The sequence below is a fragment of the Juglans regia genome, chromosome 8, assembly GCF_001411555.2.
Source record: "Juglans regia cultivar Chandler chromosome 8, Walnut 2.0, whole genome shotgun sequence".
Lineage (NCBI taxonomy): Eukaryota > Viridiplantae > Streptophyta > Magnoliopsida > Fagales > Juglandaceae > Juglans > Juglans regia.
Genome location: NC_049908.1, coordinates 4,887,422 through 4,913,466, shown reverse-complemented (window position 1 = coordinate 4,913,466; position 26,045 = coordinate 4,887,422). Strand labels below are relative to the sequence as shown.

The 26,045-nt window shown below is 35.0% G+C and overlaps 4 protein-coding genes and 1 long non-coding RNA gene across 5 annotated transcripts; 3 read left to right on the top strand and 2 right to left on the bottom strand.

Annotated features, from left to right (window-relative positions):
• Nucleotides 1-5,249: 5,249 nt before the first annotated feature.
• LOC109008478 (protein PHOSPHATE-INDUCED 1-like) lies at nucleotides 5,250-6,502 on the top strand. The gene has a single exon (XM_018988583.2). The coding sequence runs from the start codon at nucleotides 5,410-5,412 to the stop codon at nucleotides 6,343-6,345; it is 936 nt and encodes a 311-aa protein (XP_018844128.2). The 5' UTR covers nucleotides 5,250-5,409; the 3' UTR covers nucleotides 6,346-6,502.
• Nucleotides 6,503-7,972: 1,470 nt separating this feature from the next.
• LOC118349265 lies at nucleotides 7,973-14,351 on the top strand. The gene is made up of 4 exons (XR_004802245.1): nucleotides 7,973-8,146; nucleotides 9,254-9,323; nucleotides 9,684-9,731; nucleotides 14,264-14,351. It is a non-coding gene; the product is annotated as an uncharacterized LOC118349265 (long non-coding RNA).
• A 2,326-nt stretch (nucleotides 14,352-16,677) lies between these two features.
• Nucleotides 16,678-17,393, bottom strand: LOC118349264 ((S)-8-oxocitronellyl enol synthase CYC1-like). The gene is made up of 2 exons (XM_035693205.1): nucleotides 17,132-17,393; nucleotides 16,678-17,031 (listed from the first exon to the last, which is right to left on the bottom strand). The coding sequence occupies exons 1-2, from the start codon at nucleotides 17,171-17,173 to the stop codon at nucleotides 16,774-16,776; spliced, it is 300 nt and encodes a 99-aa protein (XP_035549098.1). The 5' UTR covers nucleotides 17,174-17,393; the 3' UTR covers nucleotides 16,678-16,773.
• A 2,452-nt stretch (nucleotides 17,394-19,845) lies between these two features.
• On the top strand, nucleotides 19,846-21,645 carry LOC109008476 (7-deoxyloganetin glucosyltransferase-like). Its single transcript, XM_018988580.2, has 2 exons — nucleotides 19,846-20,418; nucleotides 20,582-21,645. The coding sequence occupies exons 1-2, from the start codon at nucleotides 19,920-19,922 to the stop codon at nucleotides 21,517-21,519; spliced, it is 1,437 nt and encodes a 478-aa protein (XP_018844125.1). The 5' UTR covers nucleotides 19,846-19,919; the 3' UTR covers nucleotides 21,520-21,645.
• A 3,401-nt stretch (nucleotides 21,646-25,046) lies between these two features.
• On the bottom strand, nucleotides 25,047-26,045 carry LOC109008473 (PTI1-like tyrosine-protein kinase At3g15890). The gene is made up of 2 exons (XM_018988573.2): nucleotides 25,817-26,045; nucleotides 25,047-25,734 (listed from the first exon to the last, which is right to left on the bottom strand). Exons 1-2 carry the CDS (start codon nucleotides 26,043-26,045, stop codon nucleotides 25,265-25,267), a joined length of 699 nt encoding a protein of 232 aa, XP_018844118.2. The 3' UTR covers nucleotides 25,047-25,264.

The following is a 26,045-nucleotide window of genomic DNA, read 5'->3' as shown; positions in this document are numbered from 1 at the left end:
GGGCTCGAGACATAGTGGAACACATCTTCTCAAGAGTAATCAGACATCACAGGAGGTGTCAAGACTGACGACCTATGTAAGAGTAGATTCTGAAATAGAGGAGATTAGGGTGCTCAAGATCAATTGATCTTGTTCAAACCATCACTCATAGTTGGGATTTATGAGAGGAGCTTCGGAGGGAAAAGAGGTGGGTAAGAACTGTGGAGGGGTAGGATGACTGCCATTAACATAGCAATAAAGTTTCTGGCCACGTAGGTAAGCATGGAGTTAGGATTTCCAAGAGAGGTAGTTGTCACGATTTAGCTCAAGGGTGATCTGATGGGTAGGATGAATGGGAAAGGCTGAAGGGTGATACAAGGTGGTGGAGGAGGACATTGCAGAGAGTAGGGAGCAATTGCTTATTGATACCATGTAATGATTTTGGAGTGTGCTTCCCATAATCATTTTGGGAGCTGAGGTGTATTATTTATAAATGAATATACATGTGATTTGTTACTTAATCAAATTTAAAAAACAAAGATACATATTATCTAATCTTATCATCCTCTATTGTATTTGACAAAGAAGATGGAGGTTGTTGGAGTTATCTTCGGAATCTTTATCTAGTTTTGAATTTGAGTTTGTTGCTGATGAGGATGACTTGGTCTTTGCCTCAATAAACGATATGCACACACACACCATGGACTTATCCTCATGACATAGACATGGCTGCGATATTTTGATCGTCAGTTAATTATTTAATTTTCTCTATGTAATATGGATCAGGCTTGTTTGGATACAAAAATCATTTCATCTCATCTCATGTTATATTACTATCTAAACGAATCTTATTAAATGCATTGAAGTAAACATTTTATGTTGTTGACTATGTTCAGAGAATACTGGGTGGAAGTATTAACTGGTAGAAGTTTAGACCATAGGCCACTATTGTTGACTATGAACAAGGAATGAAGGAAAGCATGGAGAGGAAGGAAAGTGTTCAGATATAAAGCTAGCTGGGCTAAGGAGGAGCATTGTGAAGAAGTGATCAAAGAGGCTTGGAATAGTTATGGAGGAAGGGAGAGCAAACAAAAAACATTAAAATCTGTTGGAAAAGTGTAAAGAAGCTCTCATTAGATGGAGTGACCAGAATAATGTGGATAAAGTGAAATAAATAAAAGAAAAGACTGAGATTTTAAAAAAGCTACACAATGAGAAGAGTAGTCATAATTCAGCAAAGATCAAAAGATTGAAAGGGACATTGCGATCATGCTTGAAAATGAGGATGTGAAGTGGAAATAAAGAGCAAAAAGGAACTGGTATGCTTTGGGGGACATAAATATCAAGTTTTTTCATACTTGTGCAAATCAAAGAATAAGGAAAAACAACATAAATCAGGTGGTGGATGAGCAAGGAAGGGTGTGCAAAAGCCATAATGAGATTGATGGAGCTTTCAAAAGCTATTTTGAAAGGTTATTCACCACATCCCAGCTAAGCACAACAACCATGGAAGAATGCCTGCAACATGTTGAGCCTCAAGTGACAAGTGAAATGAATGAGAAACTGTTAAGGCCTTTTTGCAGATTGGAGATTGAAGCACCTATCAAGCATATGGCCCATTTGAAGTCACTAGGTCTTGATGATTTTGGTGCTTATTTTTACCAGAACCATTGGACCACAGTAGGAGAAAAGGTGTGCTCAACAGTGTTAGATCTCTTGAATGGTAACATTTCTTCCACTATTGTTAATTATACTTTTATTGCTTTGATTCCCAAAACAAAAGACCCTAAGATTGTTACTGAATATAGGCTTATAAGTGTTTGTAATGTCATATACAAAATTGTGTCTAAAATGATTGCTAACAGACTCAAAGAAGTTGTAAAAAAAACTATATCTGCTAACCAAAGTGTCGTTATACCAAGTAGAATAATATCTGACAACATTATGGTTGCTTATGAGGTTTTGCATTTGATGAAGGTGGGGAAGAAGGGTAAAAAATGTAGTATGACCATCAAACTTGTTATGTTTAAGGCATATGAAAGAATAGAGTAGCTTTTTGTGGAAGTTGTTATGAAGAAGCTAGGTTTCTGTGATGAATGGTCAGAATTAATAATGAAGTGTATCAATTCATTCTCATATTCAGTCTTGATTAATGGTAAGCTAGGAGCTAAAGTGTATCCTTCGAGGGGACTAAGGCAGGGGGCTCCGTTATCCCCCTATTTATTCATCTTGTGTGCTAAAGGGTTGAGCTCTCTGCTTAATGACTCAGATTACAAGGGGGATACAAGAGGGGTTTCAGTAGTGAGAATGGGACTAAGGGTAAATCACTTGTTTTTTACTGATGACTATATTCTATTTGGAAGAGCTTGTGTGAAGAAATGGAGGAAATTGCAAGCCTTATTATTAAGATATGAAAAAGCATCTGGATAGTATCTAAACAAGGAAAAGACAGCAATCTTTTTCAGCAAAAACACACCTCTTGAAGACAGTAGGAAGGTTTTAATGGAAGGAGGGGCTCTAGTGCAGGGTAGTTGTGAAAAATGCTTGGGATTGCCCACTATGGTAGGTAAATCAAAGTACAAAACATTTAGGCATATTAAAGAAAGAGTGTGGTAAAAAAAAAAAAACAATTGGAAGAACTTTTTTTCTCTCGGGGGCAGGGAAGGAAATCATGATTAAGGTTGTTCTACAAGCCATACCTTCCGACACCATGAGTGTCTTCAAGCTGCCAAAAAAGTTGTGTAAAGAAATTAATGTGATGCTCTCCAAGTTCTAGTGGGGAAATTAGCAGAAAAAAAAATGATATTCATCAGAGAAGTTGGGAGAAGATAGGACAGTCAAAAGTGAAGGGTGGTTTGGGATTCAAAGATCTAGCAAGTTTCAATACAACCTTATTGGCAAAGCAGGCATGGAGAATATTTCAGGATCCTTTCTCTATGGCTGCCACAATATTCTGAGAGAAATACTTTAGCAACTCCTCACTATTGGAAGCAAGTTTGGGAAATGATCCCTCTTTGATTTGAAGGAGTGTTTGGAGTTCAATTGGGTTGCTGAAGGATGGACTTAGAGGGTGGGGAATGGCCATAAAATAAATATATGGGGTCAAAGATGGATGAGAGAACCTTCTTCATTCTGTGTTCAATCCCTTATCTCAAAGTTGAATGGTGATGCTAAGGTTAAAGAACTGATACACGAGGAGAAGAGAGAATGGAATGAGAGTCTGATAAGAGTCTTTAAGAGGGAGGAAGCTAAGCATATATGTTGTATACCTCTAAGCAAAGGGAATGTAGAGGACAGAATGATATGGGGCCCATCTAAGAAAGGTTTTTCAATGTCAATACTGCTTATTACTTAGAGGAACCAAGGAAAAGAGTAGTGCTGGAAGAAACATCAGTGCATGCTGAAATTGATAGAAGCTAGAAGAATATATGGGACTTGAAAATACCTAGAGAGGTAAAACTTTTTCTCTGGAAGGCAGAGAACAGCCGCCTAGCTACTAGAAAAAACTTGTTTCTTAAAAAGATTGTAGAGGAACCAATATGTCTTATTTGTTTACAAGAAGAAGAGACAGCGATGCATTATTGTGGCAATGCCCTGCTACGAATGATGTGTAGGCAGTGGCTGTAAAACCAATTTAGAAATGGAGGATAGAAGAAGGTGATTTACTGAAGTTGTGGGAAGAAGTATTAGAGAAGCTTACTCAAACTGAAACGGAGGAAACAACAACAATTATGAGAGGGTTGTGGCTCATAAGGAACACTTTTATATTTGAGAAAAAGTTTCATAGCCACTGCAGTGTAATCAGATCAGCAAAGGATAACTTGGATGAATTTCAGACAATTAAGGACAGATCAGAGAAACCATAAAGCAGTAACATCTCAGGAGGGGTGGAACAACAGTGGAGACCACTAGGCAAGAACTGTTTGAAGTCTAATTGAGATGCATCCCTTGATGTGAAGTCAAGAAAGATGGAGATAGGGGTGATTATTAGGAATGAAAATGGGGAGGTGATGGCAGCATATTGTGACTCAAGAGACTATGTGGATCAACCAGCTTTAACAGAAAGTTTGGCACTTAGGAAAGAAAATGGAATTTTCAGTGGTTTGAGTTTTAATATAGTGATATTAGAAGGGGATGCACATGTTATTGTCAATACAGTGAATGATTAGAATGAAGATTTATCTTGCTATGGAAACATTATTGAAGAACTAAAATGTTTTTTTACAAGATAGGCCTAACTGGAAAGTACAGTACACGACTAGAAATATAGACACAATAGCACACAACTTAGCTAAAGCAGCCATACACTTAGACATAGAGAAGATGTGGATAGAAGAGACACTTATTTTTATCTCATCTTGTTTACAGAAAGATAGAGAATTTATTGTAGACACTCTACGAATGAAAGAGGAGGTTTCTATCAAAAATAAATAAATAAAAAAGTAAACATTTTATGTGCAAATGATGGACGTCTATCCTTTCACCAAAGATAAAAAATATTGAGTAGTGATTAACACACAACACTTTTTACAATAGATGTTATAAAATAAGAATATTTTTATAAAATGATGTTAGTTTTATAAGGTATTTTATAAAAAATACTCATATTTTAAAAATATTATTATATGAAATGTTGTGTGTTTATTATTTTTTAAAAATATTCACTACCAATAATTGTAAGGGATCCGATCGCGACTCACAAGGATATATGACATGTGTTACACCCGTGAATGAGAAAGCTATTCGGTAAGCGTGGCCAACTCTTTATAAGAATGAAGAATGAAGAAAACAAACAATCAAGACTAGTAGTGAAAAGTATCGAGAATAGTCGTGGATAGTAATAAAAAAATATTAATAAAATATTAATTAATAGTACAAAATAATGAATAATAATAAAAATAAATAATAAATAATAAAAAAATATTCTAAAAATATCTTAGATATTCTTTGTATCCCATGTTTGAGTCGTAAGTGATTTCAAATGATCAATAGTAATAAAAAATTAATAATAATAATAAAAGGTGATCGTAACATGGGCGGAAAAAGTCAAAAACTGAGGCAGAATTTAAAAAACGGCGTTAAAGAGCTTACAAAGTTCTTAGAAATCCCATAGTACATGACCCATGGTCCACAAGTATTTTATTGCTGGAGTACTTCGGACGGGAACTCACGGATCTTCATCATCCGTGAAGCTTTAAAGAAGATTCTTGCCATATTTTCCCCGTTTATCTTTATCTTTGTCGGTTCTCGCGAACCTTCAGTTTTATGACCTGAACTCGCAACTGAAAGCTGTGGATAAAACCCCGCTAGCTCAGTGCATGCACCCACCTCCCTATATATAATTCATTTTCCCTGATCTCCTTCACCACTCAATCAGAAAGCTATCAATTTTCTCTGATCTCTGCCTACTTCAAAATCTATCATTCTCAAATGTCTGAAATGGGCTTCTCCGAATTTGCGAAAAAGGTTACTCTCCTCTTCCTTCTTGTTCAATTAAGCTTGGTTAACATGTGTTTCGGTGCAAGAAAGCTGAATTCTCTTTATAAACCACCACCCATGTCTGCAACTTACCACAATGGAGCTTTGCTTGAGGGAGACCTGCCGGTATCAATTCTTTGGTACGGGAAATTTTCACCAGCTCAGAAATCCATTGTCTCAGACTTTCTTCTATCTCTTAGCCCAGGAAAAGGACAAAAGCCCTCAGTCTCTCAGTGGTGGAATACCCTCCAAATTTACATGAAGAATGCTGGAAAAAGAGAAACCCGAGTTGTCTTGGCAAACCAAATATCAGACAAGAACTGCTCTCTAGGCAAGATTTTAAAGAAATCCCACATTTCCATGTTGGCTGGGAGGGCGAACTCAAAACTCGGTGGGTTGAACCTGGTTCTTACATCCAATGACGTCGTGGTTGAAGGCTTTTGCATGAGTAGCTGCGGGTTTCATGCCTCGAACACAATGCCCAAATCGGCTTTCATCTGGGTCGGTAACTCGGTGACCCAGTGCCCAGGTCAGTGCGCGTGGCCTTTCCACCAGCCCATCTACGGACCACAAACCGAGCCGCTGGGTGCACCAAACGGGGACGTGGGGTTGGATGGCATGATCGTCAATATTGCGAGTCTTTTGGCCGGGACCGTGACGAATCCATTCGGGAACGGATATTACATCGGATCTGACGCGGCGCCATTAGAGGCGGCGTCGGCTTGTACAGGCGTGTACGGTAAGGGAGCCTATCCAGGTTATGCCGGGGAGCTGCTGCTGGATTCGGTAACTGGTGCAAGCTACAATGCGCACGGTGTGAGCGGGAGGAAGTACTTGTTGCCAGCAGTGTTTGACCCTTCTACCTCACAATGTGCAACGATTGCGTGAGTGTTTGGAGTTGGGGGAGACGCGTGGCTTGTCGTGACGATGTTTGTATGTACGTGTACATATGCAAATAAAATGTTGAGAGGGCTTGATATTAGTTTTAAATTATTACACCGTTACTTTAATCGATAACATATATCCTACAATATTCTTCTCATTAGCCTATATATCCATCCTACACTCCAAATCTTACGTGGACTTTCTTTATTTTTTTAATGAGAGAGAGTTTGAGGAGAGAGAGTTTGATGAGAGAGAGGAGTCCAATAGAATTAGAGAGTGAGGGATCCGATGAGATGAGAGACAGTTTGATGAAAAGGGAGTCCGATAAGATAAGAGAGAGTGAAATGATGGGTGAAAATGACAAGAGAGAAAGAGAGAGTGAAATGATGAGAGAGAGTAGGGTGGGCAACGGGGGCCCGTACCTCGCTGCCCTACCCCCATTCGCCCCACCCCCGCATGGGCGAGCACGCTACCCCGCTCCACTCCACATATATAAAAAAATATTTTTTTTTATATTTATATATATAGATAAATATTTTTTATATAGATATGTACAATTTATTAAAGACTTGAAATTGTAATTCAAGTATTAATTCTACATTGTTTAAGTATGACACTATTATATTGGCTTAGTGTCCTATATAAAGGTTAGTCTAGGAGGTCAAGACAATCCAAAATATAACTCTAATGAATTTAAGTTCTTTTTGTATTTATAATTTATAATTTAATATTTTGTTAGATCCAAAATAATTTTTTAAACCCAATGAGTTGGCCTAGGCAGGGGGCGGGGCGAAACGCCCCTCCTCCCAGGGGAGGGGGAAAAAACCCCTCCCCGCATCGTGCTGGGCGGGGTGCGACATAGGTCCCCCCGCCCTGCACCATACGGCTAGCACCCTTAAGAGATAGAGGGGAGTCTAATGAGAAGGAAAAAAAAATTGAAAAGAATTTGAAGAGAGAGAATGAGGGGTCTAATGAGATGAGAGATTTGAGAAAAGATAGAGCTTGTTGAGATACGGGTTCAATGAGAATGAGGAGAATTGAGGAGAAAGAATAAAATGATGAGTTGTTTTGTACGAGGTGTGGGGTGTCTATGACTCTACAGTGGCTAATATGTAGAATTACTCTTAAATAGAGGTAGGCTTTTACAAAGAGTTCTATTTTACATAAGTTGGTGTCTTAGCATACTATTTATAGTAGAATCTATTATAAGTTTAAATAAAATAAAAACATTAATATTTTTTAATATTACTACAAGAAAAATATATATTTATCGCTAAATTTATTTTCGGCAACTAAATTTAACCGCAAAAAGTGATTTAACAGCATTATCTTTCTTGCAACGGAGAAAAATCGCCACAAATTCATCTTTTGGCGGCGCATTTATGTCGCCGCAAAATAATCAGCCGCGAAATGAACAGAAATCACTAATTTTGAGAGGAGAATATTGCCACCGCAAATTAATTTGCGGCGATTGTTAGCCTTTTACGGCGATACTTCATAGCCACGAAAACAGTTTCTTACAGAGCAACCTTTTACGGCGAATGTTGTCGCCGGAAAAGGTCGCGATTTCAAAATTAGCCTTGTATTCCTCCTTGCCTATCCCGACATTTCTTTCATTCTTGTACTCTCTCATTCTCTCTCCGGTGAGTTTCCCTCGTGAAACCTAACACCTATCTCTTTTCTCTCACTCTCCCTTCTTCCTTTCTTCCCCAATTCGATACTCTCTCTCTCCATTTTCCCAAATTTTCTGTTGCCCCTTACCACTGTTGTGCGCCTGCCGTGTCGTCGCCACTGAGGGAAGCCGGTAAGTCTCTCAAGCCTCCACCTCCCTCTATCTCACTCTCTGTCTTTGCTATTCTTTTTTATTTCCTCAAAACCCCTAACCGTTCATCTAACCCAATGACATTGGGGTTTCTATTTTCTATTTCTCTTGGCGTGTTTGTTTTGGCTGTATGCTTCTTCTTCTGCTTTGTTTTGGTTAATGGCTTTTTGTTGTTTCACTGATTTCTAGCTTGGAAGTTGGTTAAGGTTTTCGATGTCGATGTTTTGTTTTGGGGTTCAAACCTACTTATTGTTGACTCATGCTGGTTCTTTGTGTTCGTTTATGCTGTCTACTTATTTATTTTTTCTCTGATAACTTGAAGTTGAGTTTTAGACTGCAGATGAGCCTTTTTTTTTGTTGGGATTGGGACTTACTTGTTGGTTTTAGGTTGTAATGGCTGTAACTTCAGTCCACATTTGTGTATTATGTATACAGCTTACTGCAACTTTTAAGTATCTGATAAAGCCTGTGGTATATGGTGGTTTTTGTGAATCCTTGTATATTGTGAGCCTAATTTTTGTACTGCAGTTAGTAGCCAGTACCAGAAGATCTTAACATGATAGTAGAGATAAAAAATATCTTCTCACATGGTTTGTTTCAGTTTCTATATATTATTATGAAATATAGGAGTTATTGTGGTTATGACGCTAAGTTTAAAGGATGTTTTTTTTAACTATGGTGTTTGTTTTGACTGGCTAGCGATCAAAGAGAGTAGACAACAAAGATGCTTAATAAAACATGACGCTATATAGAAACTAGCACGAAGAGAATGATTATGTGTACTGATGATAATGATAAGCACACAAATTGGCAATGATGCCTCTATATTGAAAAAATACTCACAATTCCATCGTTTGAGAGTTTGGTTTCCTTTGTGTATAATAAAGACTATTTATTGATTATTGGACTTCTAAATTTGTTCCGCAAAATTCACACATAAATGACTTATTCAAATTGAAGAAAACAACTTAACTTGGTACCAAGGTAAAACTTTTTTAGCTGTTTGCACTTTTCTAACTTGAAACATGATATTATTGTTACTGTCTTTAATGGTACACATATCTCAAACTCAGTTTTGACATGGAACAGATTGGAGTAGGAGTAGCTACCATGGCCTTTGGTTTGGTTTTTGCACTCGGAGACTCTCTCCTTCAGGGAGGTATTGCTTAGTACATCAAAAGTTATTTTTTCTTGTTAGGTAGCTAGCAAATGGCTTGCTCATTACAGGTCTGTTACTTGTTTGGTATTTTTATATTTATATTGTTTGATATCAATATTTCTTTTTTCTTTCTATAACCATAACAAGTATATAGATTTAACTTTTCATGTGGGTCTAATAGAACTGCTGAAAGAAATGCCTGGGAAATTGGGGATAAAACATTTTTCTTTCAGCCTTGTGGAATTGTGATTTTTTGGAGTCTTTCAGGCTTTTGAAATTGTGATTTTGGAATTTGGGCATCTTATTCTTGGCTATTCATATGAAATTTCTCTTATCTGACCATTCACTTCTCAATTCCAGTCAGAAAATGGAAAAAGGATTCAATTCATCCTTGTCATTAATCTCCAGGTATATGTATGAATGCTTTCCTGTTTCCTTTTATCCTTTGTGTATCCTTTAGTTTGAGCATCTTTGATATTTTGATGAACTCGAGGAATTTCCTAGAATTTTGTTACTCTTTTTTCTTTCTATAACCATAACAAGTATGAATCCTTGGGCCTGATGTGGCATAAAATGGAAGATAAAATGGAACATAATATGGAATATCTCTTTTGCATCTGACCGTTCTCTTCTCAAAGTTTGTGGATATTTGATTCCCCCTGCAACTTCCCATCAGTGTGTCAGTATTGTTTACTGTCACTGAATGAGCTGGTGTGATTGTTGGCAGTCTCTCCATAATGCTTATAGAATACTTTTATAACAATAGTTTTTCACTTTTTCCCATCGAGGTGCAAATATTTCCCATTGAAGTTTCGATTTTAATTTTCAATCTTTTTTTAGGTGAGAATTTCATGATGCTTGATGGGGTTGCCAAGTTTTGTACTTACATGATGTGCCTGCATGAATGTTTCTTTTATGATCATAACTAAGATATCTTAATTTGTTGTTGTTCCTTGCCTAAATTGTGTTTTGCTTTCAACCTTTTGCTCCTTTTGTTTAAGCTGTTATTACTTGATATATGATGCAGTGTTTCATATTTGGTCCTTTCAAGTGGTTTGAGATTTGTGCCTTTGTTCCACTTCTCAAAAAATGTGTGTTAGAAGCATCCGGCTCTTGATAAATTACAGGAAAACAAAACTGGATAAGGACTATTTTGAATCTAGGGTCTAACACCGCAACAATTGCCATCAATAGATTACACTTCTCCCAATATTTCTCAAACTTAGCACTCATTTTCCTTACTTGATTTCATGTATTCATTCTCCATATTTTAGAAAGAAATAAGTTTGTTGTTGGGTAATCACTTCCGAATACAATATTAGTTATTTAATTGAAAATAACATGCAGTTGACAAACATTCTCAACTTGCCCCCACTCTTCAACAGTTGAAATCCATTCAAAATTGTTATATCTATCTCCATATGTAGGAAAAACTTCTTTAAATTGAATTGCAGCATCCAACATTAACTATGTGTTGTTCCATCTTTTAGGTACATTTAAAATCAGTTTCTTTGAGGGCAATTGCAACTGTTTTGCAATTTCACTAAATTGTTTTAGCCTATTCTCTGATGCTACCAGATATTTTACACCATATCTCACACAATCAATGATCGCCCTACTCTTCCCAAGTCCATACTGCACAAGTAAATTAGTTATATGCGTACAACAACATAGATGAAACAATTTCCCTCCTATAGACAATATTTTTTTCAATCTAAAATCATCTTTCAAGATCTTAATGGCTTCATCATTAGAACTTGCATTGTCAATAATAATTGAACTAATTTTATTCTCAATTATCTAACCTTAGAAACATTTTTCTAAAACATCAACAATAAAAGGGTCAATATGTGGAGGTGGCACATTACAAAAGTTCAACACAAGCCTCTGAAGATGCCTATCGGTATCTATAAAATGACATGTTACTACCATATATGAAAGTTTTTTTACAAGAAGTCCACATGTCGGTTATGATATTAAATTTATTAAAGGATTTAAACAAAATCTTTAATTTTGTCTTTTCAGCCTCATAAGTTATCATGCATTCCTTCTTTGCTGCAGCACGAGACATTTTTTCTCAATATGGAGTGTTTACACTCGTGAACTTATTAAATATTATATGCTCCATTAAAGAAAATGGATATTCATGGTAAAGTATTATATGAGAGGCAAACTCTCGAACCCTACTATGATCATAGGTAAAGTTTGAGACAGTGAAGCCACTATCTGCCTCTTTAGACTCAACTGCTAGGACTTCATGTTTTTTCTAAAACTCCATGTAAGACAAACAAGTTAGCAAGTGCCTACATAGTATAGTAGTAGTACTTGATTTAGATGCTTTAAACAAAATTTTACACCACTTACATTGAGGCTGTTTAGCCTTATCTCATTCAATTTCAACAAAATCATTTCATGCAACAGAAATCATCTTTCTATTTTTTCTTTCATAGGCTACCATTTGAACTTCTGTTGGACCCTCAGTAGAGACAGTATTAAGAGTCTCAATATTTGCAGTGTCTCCATCATCAGATATTGACTCTACTATGCTAATCCCAATAGAGTTTTCATTTTCATACTCCTCCACCTAATGGCGGAATCAGGAATTTGTTGTAGGGCCGAACAAAGTTAAAACTATAATAAAATATTTTTTATTCTATTTCTGAGTCAAAATAATCTATAAGATCAAAATAATTTTATAGATGATGGCCAAGATAATTTTTTAAAGAGGGGGCCAACACAATAGGATAGAACCAGAATGAATCCTCGAAAATACTCAGATAAAACTATAACTAGATAAGATCAATCAAATCTCTCAAGTTCCCAAATCCCAACCAAATGCTTAGAAATAGGAAAATAACTAGGGTAATTGACTCATAGACGGACAAATCGACGAACCATGAACCATAGAATCAGGGATTCAGTTGGTTGGGAGTCGTAAATGCATGAAATTAATGACCCATTTGTCGAGGACTGATTGTGATCTCAGAGGCTGAGATTATTGTCATGGCTCCCCGAAAATACATCCACTAGCTGCATCTGCTAGGGTTTCTCGCAGTTGCAGCCGGTATCACTCGAGGCCCCTCGAGAATCCCTGGCTATAAGCATTCGAGAATCAAGGATTGAACCCTTGATTCCATCATTCCGCGCAACGAGAGAAGGGAAGTAGTGGGTCGAAGTGTGAGTTTAGGATTTCTCGATGGGTCTGCCGAATGAGAGAAGTGTGAGTCTGAGATTCAAGACTTGAGAGTTGAGAGTGAAATGACGCAAAAGTGAGAATAAAGAGTCTAAAGACTTAAGTTTGTAACCCTAGGGTAATAGAATCAACAGCTTCTATAATATACTTAGGTTGACCCAACGGCCTCAGGCCCTCACAGAACCAATTTGCTAGGTTTAAGTACAAAATTAAATACTATTAGTCTATACTAATTAAATATTATTCTATTTAAAAAATTACTATAGTCTATAAATTACAAATACATGTTAATTGTTATATACTATAATTTTTAAAACAAGCAATTAGTGTTGTAAAAAAAAAAACTATATTTATTTATAGTATTTAATTATATAAAATTGTCTAACATTATATTTTATCAAACATTATAATTTAATACTCATAATATAATATTATAGTTATATTAATTAGTATAATATAATAATACTATTATACTAATATCGTATATTAACTACAAAATGAGTATATTGATACTTAAACATTGATAACCGACGGTCTTATATTTGCATAAAATAAAAATATTATTTATGCTTGTAGTTATAATTTATAATACATATGTATTATGTAACAACTAATACTAAACTACTACTACTACTACTACTAGTCACTAGAGTCACTACACAATACTCAATAGACACTAGTCTAGTATTCTAGTAGTATGAGCTTATTAATTAATAATAATGGATATTGACACCAAAAATGCATATTACTATAGTTTATATAATCTTATGATTACAATATTACTAGAGTTCAGTGATTATTGATTAATCGTATATAAAGTAATAAGATTAATAACTAGTGATAAGTTATTAATAATACTTTATAGAATGATAGAATCAAAAGTATGATATAACTTCATAGAATATATAATGATAGAATCTAAGAATCATAAGTATTAAGTCTTTAATAATGATATTATGATAGATTAATAACAATATTGTAAAATCTTCAATGGTACTTCATAGAATGATAGAATCATACGTCATAAGTTATAAGTTAATAAGTTATGACTATAACCTGTAAGCATAACTTTTTATATGACAATTCAATATTTGATCAGAATAAAATAAATATATCATTATGATATATTAATATTATAAATTAAATTTATAATATATGTAGAAGAAAGTCTATATGTCACTATAATTCTATATACATAATTAATAATACATATATAACGTTGGTTATTATATTATATATATACATAATTAATATACTATTCGAGCCGATTTTGAGTTTAATCAAGTCAAATTCGAGCAAAATAATTTTGGGAGATGCCAATTAATATTCGATCTGATCGATGGTACATTTTTCATTAGGCTCAAACCTCTCTCACTTGGTTTTTCTCTCTTGGGATTTTAGTCTTTGGTTTGGAACCTCTCTCTCTCTTTTCTCACGAGCCTTGTAAGCCCCCTTCCCTTTCTTTTAATTCTTTTGTTTTCCCATTTCTTAGTTGTGTGATGATTGTTTCTATTAACACTACTACGTTGTTGTTTATGATTTCAGCATGATTCTGATATATACATGGTTATATAAAAATCTTTATAAATTGAAGATGAGCTGGTTCACGTACAGTGCATTTTAGTTGAAGAATTTCTGCTGTGATAATGCAAAGTTGCAGTTATTTTATTTTTTTTTTTTTAACAATTTGTCGGCATGTGTATGAGTGCTAACGGATTTTTCCATTTGTTTTCTTATAACTGTACAGTTGTTTTAAACAGTAGACATGCTGATACGTACGTGGGGTTTTCATCATTCCTACTTAATCATATATAATCGACGATTTCCTTGTGTCCGAGATTGACAGTACTTTCAAGCCTAAAATTGTATTAGGCTATGCCTCCAGTGAACCCAAATTCAATGGAAGCCCATTCTGGAATCTGAACCCCCTTGGAGCCGGTTTTCTCCTTAGGGCCTTCTTAAAATTGTTTCAGGCTGTTTTTGAAATTAACAGAAAAGCCCCGATCCTCCATTTTATTTTTATTCAAAACTTCCAAATAGATAAACATCATATTAGTTTTTTTTTAAAAAAAAAAAGTAGATCCAAATTAAAGTGTAAAAAAAAATATTTTTTTATTAATAAAACCTTCTTTTTTTATTAAAAAAAATTATATAGGATTTATCTATTCGAGACTTGTACTTAATATTACTCATAATGACTGTCGCACTTGGACAATACGAGTAAAAAAGTTGTAATGATGAATTAAGATGAGTTGAGAGATGTTTGGTAACCAAACGAAGCCCAGCACCAAGTTATAAACTTCCATTTAATAAATATGTAATTTATCATTTTTATCTTTTTATTTAAATACACATATTTAAGTATTAATATAGAAAGAAAAATAAAATAATAAATCATATGTTAATTATATGAAGATGAATGATATAAGATTTTCATGTAAAATTACTCTACAAATAAATATGTGGAAGTATTGTAGCGAAAGATATTTTAACCAAGTATTTGATTAATTCATTACAAAATATTTTTTATTTAAAATTCACGCTCATTCATATATTTATGTGTGTGTGTGTGTGTGTTAGGTTGACTGCTGCCACTGCTCTCGGTGAATAATTTGTAAATAAATATAGTTATAAGCAATTAAGCACGATTACAGGCTTAGAAAAGCCAAATTAAAAGGCAACGAATTGGGGTCAATTTTGTTTTTTTTTTTGGGTATTCAATTTTGGATAACTCAATCAAAGAAAAAGAGGGTCAGAATGCACCATCTACTGACAGTAGCGTTGCCCCTTTTGACCGGGCAGACAACCACTCCACTCCATTGACAGATTATTATTACATATTTTATTAAATACTTCCCCATTGAAAATAGTGGAAGCCCATGGCCATGAACATCCAACACTTCCATCACCGCACCTGTCATATGGGAATTTCGAAAAAAACAAAACGTGAGGTTCGGCTCGAATTGATTGTTGCGGTTTAGCAAAGTTGGCATGTTTAACAATTGCGGTTTAGATAAGTCTATCACTGCGACTTTATTAAGGTGTGTAAAGGTATATGACTTCGAGCAAGAGAGGGAAATACGATTTGCTAACCTTTGTCAAATGGACTACTACTTGATGGTTGGCATCATCCCAATTGTTAGGGCTTACTACCCCTCTTTTCGGTGGAATAATGTTATTTTTTTATTTGACACGTTTTAAATGGTTGTGGTTAACATATCAATCTTGTGATGTATGACATAAACATTGCAACTATTAAATATGAAAAAATCATTTTTCTAACAAAAATCAATTTTACTTGTAAAAGTTTGGTTTTATATGGCCTCAACTCATCTTATCCAATCTCAACATCGAACACAAACATTTTTTTTTTAATCTTATCTAATTTCATCTCATCTAATCATTACAAAATTTTTAAATTTCACACAAAATAAAATAAATAATTTAACTTTTTCAAATCTTAAAAAATAATATTATAATAATATTTTATTCAATTTTAAATTTTCATCTCATTACAAATTTTCCAAACTTTCAAACAAAACAATAAAAACAATTCAACTTTTTCAAATTTTAAAATAAAAATAATATTTTAACTTTATAACATTTGTATTCAACTTTTTATATCTCATTTTCTAAAATTTCATAAAATATCTTAATTTAAATTATTTTATTATTATTTACAAATTTTTCATCAAATATCATGTTATCCATACAATCAAACGATGCATTAACTACCCAAACAAGAAAAGAAAACCAGATAAAAGGATTTTAAAAATGATATAAATTAATAACACGAAGTAGGAACAACATATTTTTTGAAGGCATAGTTGAATAATGAAATGGTTTCAATTTACCTATCTTATTATTATAATTTTTTTAAATTTATATATTAAATATAATAAACAATTTAATTTTTTTAAATCTTAAAATAATAATATCAAAAAATAATATTTTATTCAATTTATTTAATATCATTTAATTTCATCAAACGAGATATAAAAGAGTCCTTCTATTCGCCTGTCATTTTTTCTCATATGATACACGAAATGTGATGTGACATTTTTTTTTTTTTTTTTTTTTATGTTAGACGTGCTTGGGGCTTTACGTGCTGCTTGTTCTTCCACATCAATGCTGCTTGTTCCGTTCTACGTTGGGCTCCGATTTACCCTTGTGTCAACTATTGCAAAGAAAATAAAGCATCGAAAATAATAGTAGATAAAATTTAGGTTTTTCTTTACTTTTGTTTTTTTTTTTTTCCTACTGTTGTCCAAAAATCACAATATATTTGATAGGTTTCATTCCTCTGAGTTCGAGATGTTGCACTGGATGCTTCGCATTCCACTTGGGATAAGGACGACGCGCCACGCCATAGACCTTCCACGTGCCTCCCAGAGTGTCAGGGAGAGGGAGGATTTCGGCGAGGTTGTTGCCCACAATTCCAGTCACGCCAATCACCAAGCCCGCACTTTGGTAGCTTCCTGGTGGTGGTACTGCTTCTTTGGCTTCGTTTATCTTCTGCAAAAAAACAATAAAAGCTAAGTTAATTTGCAAAGAAACAACAAGTGGGTGTATTATATTAAGAATAAGCATTTGGGAAATAAAAAAAAGTTTTTGCCTTTGTAGCTCCAACAGCTCTAGCCCACGACCTGGTGATCATGATTATGAGAATATGGGAGAGGATGAAACAAAATGATGAAAATTGAAGGAAGAAGAGAGTGGGGTTGGAAGAAAGAGTCCTGCTACTCCCAATTGAGAGAGGAAGAAGTTCAGTTTCAGGGAGGGCAAGGCGAGAGAGGGAGTGTCCAGGGGAGGGTTTTCTAGGAAGAAAGAAGAAATGAGTTTTGGGAATGAATTTCGAATTGGACCGGAGACTGAACACGAACCGGTTTGTCAGGTGGATTTTCATGTGGAGTGTGAAAAGCTAGACCGAGCTATTAGTATGAGTAGAGTTTTTTTTTTTTTTTTAATAATTGCTCTTCAAATGATTTGTATTTTTATAAAATAATGACAATTTTATAATTTGTTTCATGTTATTCTCTTTTCAAATTGATGTGTAAAGTATATATTATAGTCTATATTGATAATTTAAAATGTAAAATTTAAATTTATAATATTTAAATTTTAAATTGATCTTTAAAATCAAATTATACTATTTGAATACTTTACATATGCTCAACGCGGTCAAAGAGTAAAAATTTGCTTTTGTTTTATCGTGGCTTCTATTCAGATTTGAGATATAACATAGTTATAAAAAGATTTTGAGTAATGCTAGTTATAACTTTTAATTATTTAAGTTTTTTATAAAAATGTAAATTCTATATTTTTTATAAAGAGTATTGCTACACAACTTTCACTACACTCCACACTCTATATTTTTTTAAATTTTTTAAATTTTTAATATTTTTTTAAATTTTTTTTTGAGTTTATTCTTTTTAAATTATTTCAAATTTTTTATTCATTATTCATATAATAAATATTTAATAAAAAAATAATAAAAATTAAAAATAATGTGGAGTGTGAAGTGTTAGGAGGTTGTGAAGATTTTTTGTTTTATAAAAACATACGTGAAACTTATTTCAGAATTGTATATATAATTTCTGATTTTTTATCTATTTGCCATTGCTGAAGAGTGGGGCCAATTATTCAGCACCTACTGTCTACACCATAAAAACAAAACAAAAGGGCCGTGCTAGTTGCTACCCTCGTCTACTTAAAAAAAAAAATATATATATTATTTAATGCAATTTTTGAGATTTGTCTCGTGGGCTAAGGTACCCACGTACTGTCACGTACAGATAGCTATAAATGTGAGCCAGCCTTAATTTTATGGAATAATGATAGAATTATAATTATTTTATCATCATTTTATTATTTTTAGTGTATTTATTTTTTTATTTATTTTAAGTTTTTTTTAATATTTTTAATCATTAAAAAAATTTTAAAAAATATATAATTTTATTAATAATTACTTTCTTAATTATTAAATAAAAAAAATTAAAAAATAATAAAAATATAATGAAAGAGTGATAAGTCTATCACTATTCAACTTTATGGAGCCCTTCGATTACTCACAAGTTGCCGTCAAACCACAGCCTATACTGGCGACCACTGTAAACCCTGTTGTACAAGCCGCGGAGCGATATAAAGCAGACCAGAGACCCAAAGCAGACCTGTAAACCCTGTTGTTCAACATTGCCCGGTCTTCACGGCATTTCATGTTATCATTTTAGATTTGAATCTCATCTAAATCACCATCTTAATGACAAAGTCAGGAAAAACAAAATCATCAACTTATAATTTTGAATATCTAGTGTATGCGTCAATATTGCTTTCATCCGAAGATCACATCGTCAATATACAAACTTAATCTAAAAATATTTTTTAAATATAAATTTATTAATTATTATGATCATCTATAATATATTAACTTTAACATATATTTCAAAACAAAAAAAACTTTAATATAAAATAAAAATAATTTTATAATTATATAAATTTATTTTTATAAAATTTATAGTTTACAAATTTGTTACAGTCGAATACCTACGACTACAATTAAATAAGGAAAATATTATTCTTAGTTAGATTTTACCGTTGTGAGTTTTTATTTTTTTATTGTTATTTTTTTTTACTTAATGATTAAATAAGTATTTTTTAATAATATTATAATTTTTTTATTTTTTTAAATATATTTAAATGTGTTAAAAAAATAAATATAAAAATATAAAAAAAAAAAAAAAAACACATTCAATGAGCATTAACGAGTACCCAACGGGAGCTCTCCACAGTAGGAGCGTTAAATAATAAAATAAACAAATCGTGTAGATCTTTATCACGATCACGAATTGTGCACAGTAACAATGATTAGAAGCTGGCGTCACGTCTGATGAACGAGTGTTATCCCATAATTAGTAATAGAAATATTATATTAATCACGTATGGTTAATGATTCTCGTAATTCGTTCCGTTCTGACATCTTTATTTATCTGTAGCTTTGACTACTACACGTCGGTGGTGTAGAGCCGTAGATTGACCGTATTACGTTTTGGCAGATAAACGTTTAAATTCCAACCCAATTTAAAATTTTTTAAATTTTAATATAAAATATAATAAATAATTTAATTTTTTCAAATTTTAAAATAATAATAATATTAAAAATTAATATTTTAACAATATTTTATCATCTAATTCAACTCAACTCCCTTCAACATCTAAACACATTCAAAATCAAAGATTTTCAGGCCGACTTCCAATTCGGCGGAGGTGGGAAAGGAGAGTCGGGTAATTTCCCTCGCTAGCTCTATAAAAACAATGCCAATTCTCTCGCCAAGATTATCCCATTTTCAATTGATCTTCCCGAGAGAGAGTGATAGAGAGAGTATTGATTCCCAAGGCCTTAATTAATGGAGAAGCCCCATGCAGTCTGCATCCCCTACCCAGCTCAAGGCCATATCAACCCAATGCTAAAGTTGGCCAAACTCCTGCACTACAGAGGCTTTCATATCACTTTCGTCAACTCAGAGTTCAACCACAAGCGTCTCCTCAAATCCCGAGGTCCCAACTCTCTCGACGGCCTTCCCTCCTTCCGATTCACAACAATTCCCGACGGCCTTCCTGAGTCCGATGCCGAAGCCACCCAGGACATTCCGTCCCTCTGCGAATCCACGAAAAAACATTGCTTAACTCCCTTCAGAAACCTTCTTCGGAAACTGAACGACACCTCTTCGTCCAACGTCCCCCCGGTCTCTTGCATAGTTTCAGACGGTGTCATGAGTTTCACTCTTGACGCGGCAGCAGAACTGGGCGTCCCTGAAGTTATTTTCTGGACGACCAGCGCCTGTGGTTTCATGGGCTACGCTCAATATCGCCGTCTCGTGGAGGAAGGTCTAACACCACTCAAAGGTACTACTACTAACTTATCAATCAAGTATAACTTCATTCTTTTATTTTCATACCCGCTAATTCTCGTTTCATCTTTGGCTAAACACTAAACTTGTAAGTAGAACTTTGACTATTGGCATGAACTGATCTGATGTATCGATTGTGCAATTTGTTTGATGTGCAGATGCGAGTTATTTAACCAATGGGTATTTGGATATGATCATAGATTGGATTCCTGGTATGAAAGGTATCCGTTTTAGGGATCTTCCAAGCTTCATTAGAACCACAGATCCTGATGAATATATGTTAAGTTTTCCAATGGTCGAAGCCGAGAGAGCTCGAAAAGCGTCTGCTCTTATCTTTAATACGTTTGAGGCCTTAGAGGAAGAAGTTTTGGACTCACTTTCATCCATGTTTCCCCCCATTTACACCGTTGGTCCCCTACAACTTCTCGTAAACCAGATCCCGGATGGTGAATATAAATCAATTGGATCAAACCTATGGAAAGAAGAATATTCGTGTCTGGAATGGCTGGACAAAAAAGAACCCTACTCCGTTGTTTACGTGAATTTTGGAAGCATAACGGTCATGACAAGCAAGCAATTAATTGATTTTGCTTGGGGACTTGCAAATAGTAATCAAACATTCCTGTGGATTATAAGGCCTGATCTCGTGGATGGTGATTTGTCCATTCTTCCACCTGAGTTCTTGGCACAGACCAAAGAAAGGAGTCTTTTAGCAAGTTGGTGTCCTCAAGAACAAGTTCTCAGCCATCCGTCGGTTGGAGGATTTCTGACTCACAGCGGATGGAATTCCACGATCGAAAGCTTGAGCAGCGGAGTGCCAATGGTATGTTGGCCGTTCTTTGCTGAGCAACAAACCAATTGTAGGTTCTCTTGCAATGAATGGGGGGTGGGCATGGAGATTGAGGGAGATGCAAGCAGAGAGAAAATAGAGAGCCTTGTGAGAGAGCTGATGCTGGGAGAAAAGGGGAGAGAGTTTAGAAAGAAAGCTGAAGAATGGAAGAGGTTGGCGGAGGAGGCCGCCACAAGTAAACCGATTGGCTCATCTTACGCGAATTTAGATAAAATGATTAATCAAGTGCTAATTCGTTCTGCATGAGAGTAGACTTTGTATCCTGTATATGTATCCGATCTGATGTATTGTCTGAACTAGTTTTTTTCTCAATGAATGTTGGTTTTATTTATATAAAAAAGAAATAGAATTTTAAAATTTTGTTTTTCTAAATCTAAATTCTACAATGAATGTAACCCAAACCAATTTACTGCACTTTGTAATTTTTCAGGGATAACTATTTTAAACTCACGAGGACCACTACGATGCGCACAAATAACCTTCGGCATTCAAGAGACGATGTTCATCGCCCTGAGTAAACTGTCAGTAACAGATAAGGATAAATGTATATAAAATAAAGATAAATATATTTGTTACCTCTCGTAAATTATTTATAGAAGGACGTGGCATGATAGTAACTAACTCTAATCACCAGTCTCATATTTGTATCCTTCATGATCCCTTATTAAATGGAGAAGATACCTCATGTTTTGTGAATGATCTCGCTTAAGATAATCGTATCCAACTATGGGTTCTATTTCCAATTCTTTATAAGTTATCCGTCACATGGTTTGTGGTTACGAGTCCCCTGACCGTAGAGCTTCTAACCTTAAACATTGGGCTTACTTTCTTAGTCTTAGTGATGGGCTTAGTCTTGGTGATGGGCCCGAAACCCGGAGCCCAGGGGGTTCGAATGTCCCCTCCATGGTCGATATAGAAACGATTTCATCTCATCTCAAACGTGAATCCAACCCTCCAACTCTAAAAAACTGATCATGATTTGCTGTATATACTTGGAATAATATGTAGCAGCATATAGTAATGCTACAAATCAACATTGCAAATCCATGTTACGTCACCCAATTCCATGTGTGGAATCAAAACACATGCAATATCGCAATACCTCCCAAAAATGTTAGACCTCCCATTATGTTACTCACTAATTTCCCAAATGTTCTCAGATGCTCATCATGGGGTACGGCATCCATCCCCATCACCATTGTCAAAAATAAATCACTGAAAAATCCCATATTTTTTAAAGAAAAAATAGGCACTAATTAATCTTGATAGGGAGATTCGTCAATTATTTGTGGAGGACGAAAAATCAAGTTGTTAACACATGACCATACTAGTTTTCTACCATTCTTTTCGAACATTTTCTATTATTCGAAAAGATACAACATTGATATTAATCTCATGACATTAAATGTTGGAATCCGTAAAAAATCATCGAATTGATCAAGATTGTTCCTGACCGACCCTCTGTTCCCACTTTCACGAGTTAAGTTTTGAAATCAGAGAAAACTAAAATTATTAAGATTCCACTCAAAATCATCTCATCTCAGTCCTATATTTATTTCCTTTCCTGGGAGTCATAGATGCGCAGCATGTGCTATCCTTCAATTCGGCCTATGATATGCTCGCACGCGTGACTGAAGCCGGTGTGGATTTCTTCGGGAGTGGGTATCAAATAATTATTAGCTACTATATCTGGATTAGTTGAGCCACATGAAGATCAGTATAGTGGTGCACGCTTGGAAAAAGATTTGAGGGGCTCAGTATCAGTATGATCTGGATCAGAGGTAGCTAACAGACCAAAGCTAAAAGAAATTTCAAATGGTTTCATGATATACGAGCGCGCAATACTAGCATCAACTCACCTGTGATCGAGTAGTACTACTTCATGATATTTTAAATGGAAAGTGGTTTTCATTATAATGAGATGGCAGACTTGGTTGAGGTCGGTAGATATTATGATTTAAGGTAAAGCTGGCGAGAGAGAGGCTGAGACTCTGAGAGAGAGGATGGCTGGAATATTGCAGTTGAACGAAATGCTTCGGGGGTCATAATCCTCAACTGTGAGTACTTTTTGTCAATTTTTCGATTTTAAAGGAAAATAAGTTTGAATCCTCTGGCCCATGGCTTCTTAATTTAGCAAGAATGGCGCTGTTGAGCGTTGAAAGTCTATGGAAACGTATTAAATATTTAGTTTGGTTATAGCCTTAGGACAGGTTTGGGGGGCTGAAGGAAGGGAATGAGGGCTGAGAGGTTCGAGGGCTTGGAGGCAAAATAGAGGCTCAGGAGGGCTGGCGTTCTTTGATGGCTAAGATTCGGGGGGGATTTGAGGGCTTGGCATCGAGATGGAGACATAGGGCTTGGGGTCTGAAATGGAGGTTCGGGAGGGGGCTTCGAGGGCTTTGGGGCGAAATGGCAAATGGCAAATGGCAAATGGGAATGAGGCTGAGAGACGGAACGCCTCAAACCGGTTCAGTGTCTAAGTGAACTCGGTCTACACGTCATGTGTGCAATGGATGCATCGAAATAATGGCTTCTGTGAAGATTTTTCCTTTGGAATTATATTGGCATTTTCCTCACATGTATATATATCAACTTGAGCAGTGTGATTATAACTCGACAACATTTTACATTGAGCATCTTGCCATAATCCGGGCAGTTATATACCTCTAATGAAGTTTGTAAAAATTATAATGATTAGATAATAATTATATGTAAAAGTTCAAAATTTGAAATTAAAAAATATTTTATGTTTGAGTGATGTTTGGAAAGTAAATTGTGATAAATTTTGACAATTTCTCGTCTCATCTCATTACCCAAGCATATCAATTGCGATTGAAGCCTTTAAGAAGATATTGATCTATTACCATTTTTTTTTTTATCAAAAGTAGAAAAGAAATTCTCAATTTGCCCGAAGCTATAGAATATATATAGTATCTAGCTAGAATGCATTGGACTCAGTTGACGGTCCGAAACTTGAACTTGTCTCTAGCTGATCACTTGAACAATCTAAAATTCTAAGGATCTAGCTAGCTAGAAGACATAAATTACAAATTGTACCCCAATAATTAACATATATAGTATAAATTAGAAAATCAATCAGTTTTATGCTAGATATCTGCATGGCCTGGAGATGGATCAAAGACACATGATCATGAGGAATCATGGATTTTGATTCAGCCATGCAGGACAAGTACAAACATCGTTAGGCTTTGTGTTACACTGCCAAGTCACAATTAGCTAGTAGGCATGATGCACGACAGTTCTTTTTATTTTAATTTAAGCATAATCGAACACAATCATTTATCTAAATCATGTATGATGTATGCATTTCTAGAATTTATTTTTAGTTTACAGAATAATTACGCTTCTCTTATGACTACTTTCTATATATATATATATAGTGGCACATGACAAGGCGAGGCCAGTACTCATGGCCAATTAAACCTCGACACCTCATTCACATGAGTTGGGTAGTACTTCTCCTATGTGCCCCCCAACACAAAGCCCGCATTTGTATTTTATAGTAAAGAAAATTATTCTATTTACAATGTTTATAATTATACTTGCATAAGTATTCTGCATCAGCCATTATACAAGAAGATTTTATTGTATTTTGATTTGGTTTACTTTGTGAGAGAACTCTCATAAAGCTTCTTGTTTATAATTTGGGCAGACGTTCCTAGAGGTCAATAAGTTTAAGTGGTTTCTCTTCACCCAATGAGACATTTTTTATTTTTATTTTTAATTCATTCAATGAAGTATATAGAAGTTCTCGAGCCAAAAATCCAACAGAAAATCTAACACAGTTTCCATGTCATTCGTTCCAGTACAAAGAAAGAAAAGATGATGAGCAACCAACCACAAACAAAGCCCAGTACTGCACTCGCAAAAAAACATGCTTTCTTGATACACCTTGACACAAGAAATCCAAATATTGTACATACTTCCACATCAAATTTATACTGCACTTAGTAGTTTCAGTGATCTTGCTCGCTCATTTCCAACCCCGATCATCTTTCTTTTCAGGCTTAAAATCTTTCTCCTCCGAAATGAAGTCTGAGCTGTCTTCCGCGACTGATGCCCCATCATTGTAATCTGCAGCTTGAAGGGACTTGAATAGTTCAAGCTTTTCCAGTTCAGCTAATTTCTCCTTTGAAATTCCCTTCAGAAGATCCACCACCTCAAGCATCGTGGGTCTCTTCTCAGGACGACTGTTAGCACATACGAGTGCAACCAAGATAAGTCTTTTCAACGCATCCTCTACATACTTACCATTAAGCTTCGGATCTGCTAGTTCACCAAACTTTCTCTCACATACCAATGGCAGCGCCCAATCAGTAGTGGAGCGTTTCACTGTTGCACTCAGTTTTTCAAGGGGTTTCCAGCCTCTGGCAAGCTCTAGAAGAAGTATCCCAAAGCTGTAGACATCACAACTCTCATTTGCTTTACCTATAACATAGCGTATTCAGGTGCAAGGTAGAAAAAAACCGGAGTGGCAAACTTTTCCTCAACTGGGGGACCCGGTCCTCAGAGACTAAAAAGAAACTTTCTGCTCTGCTAGGGTTTGGAAAATTCTCGTTGGCCGCCGACGACCCCCTTGAAGAGGGGGTCCCCCCTGCTGGTCCCCGCTCTTTTGCAGATCTATTGCAAGCTCCCCAGCCCCTTCCAGAAGTGGAGATAGCAATGAGACCCCCGAAAATCATTGATGGCGAGTTTTGCTTCCTCTTCTCTCGGGAAGAAATAGACAAAGCTGCATCATCATTCAGATTTTCCAT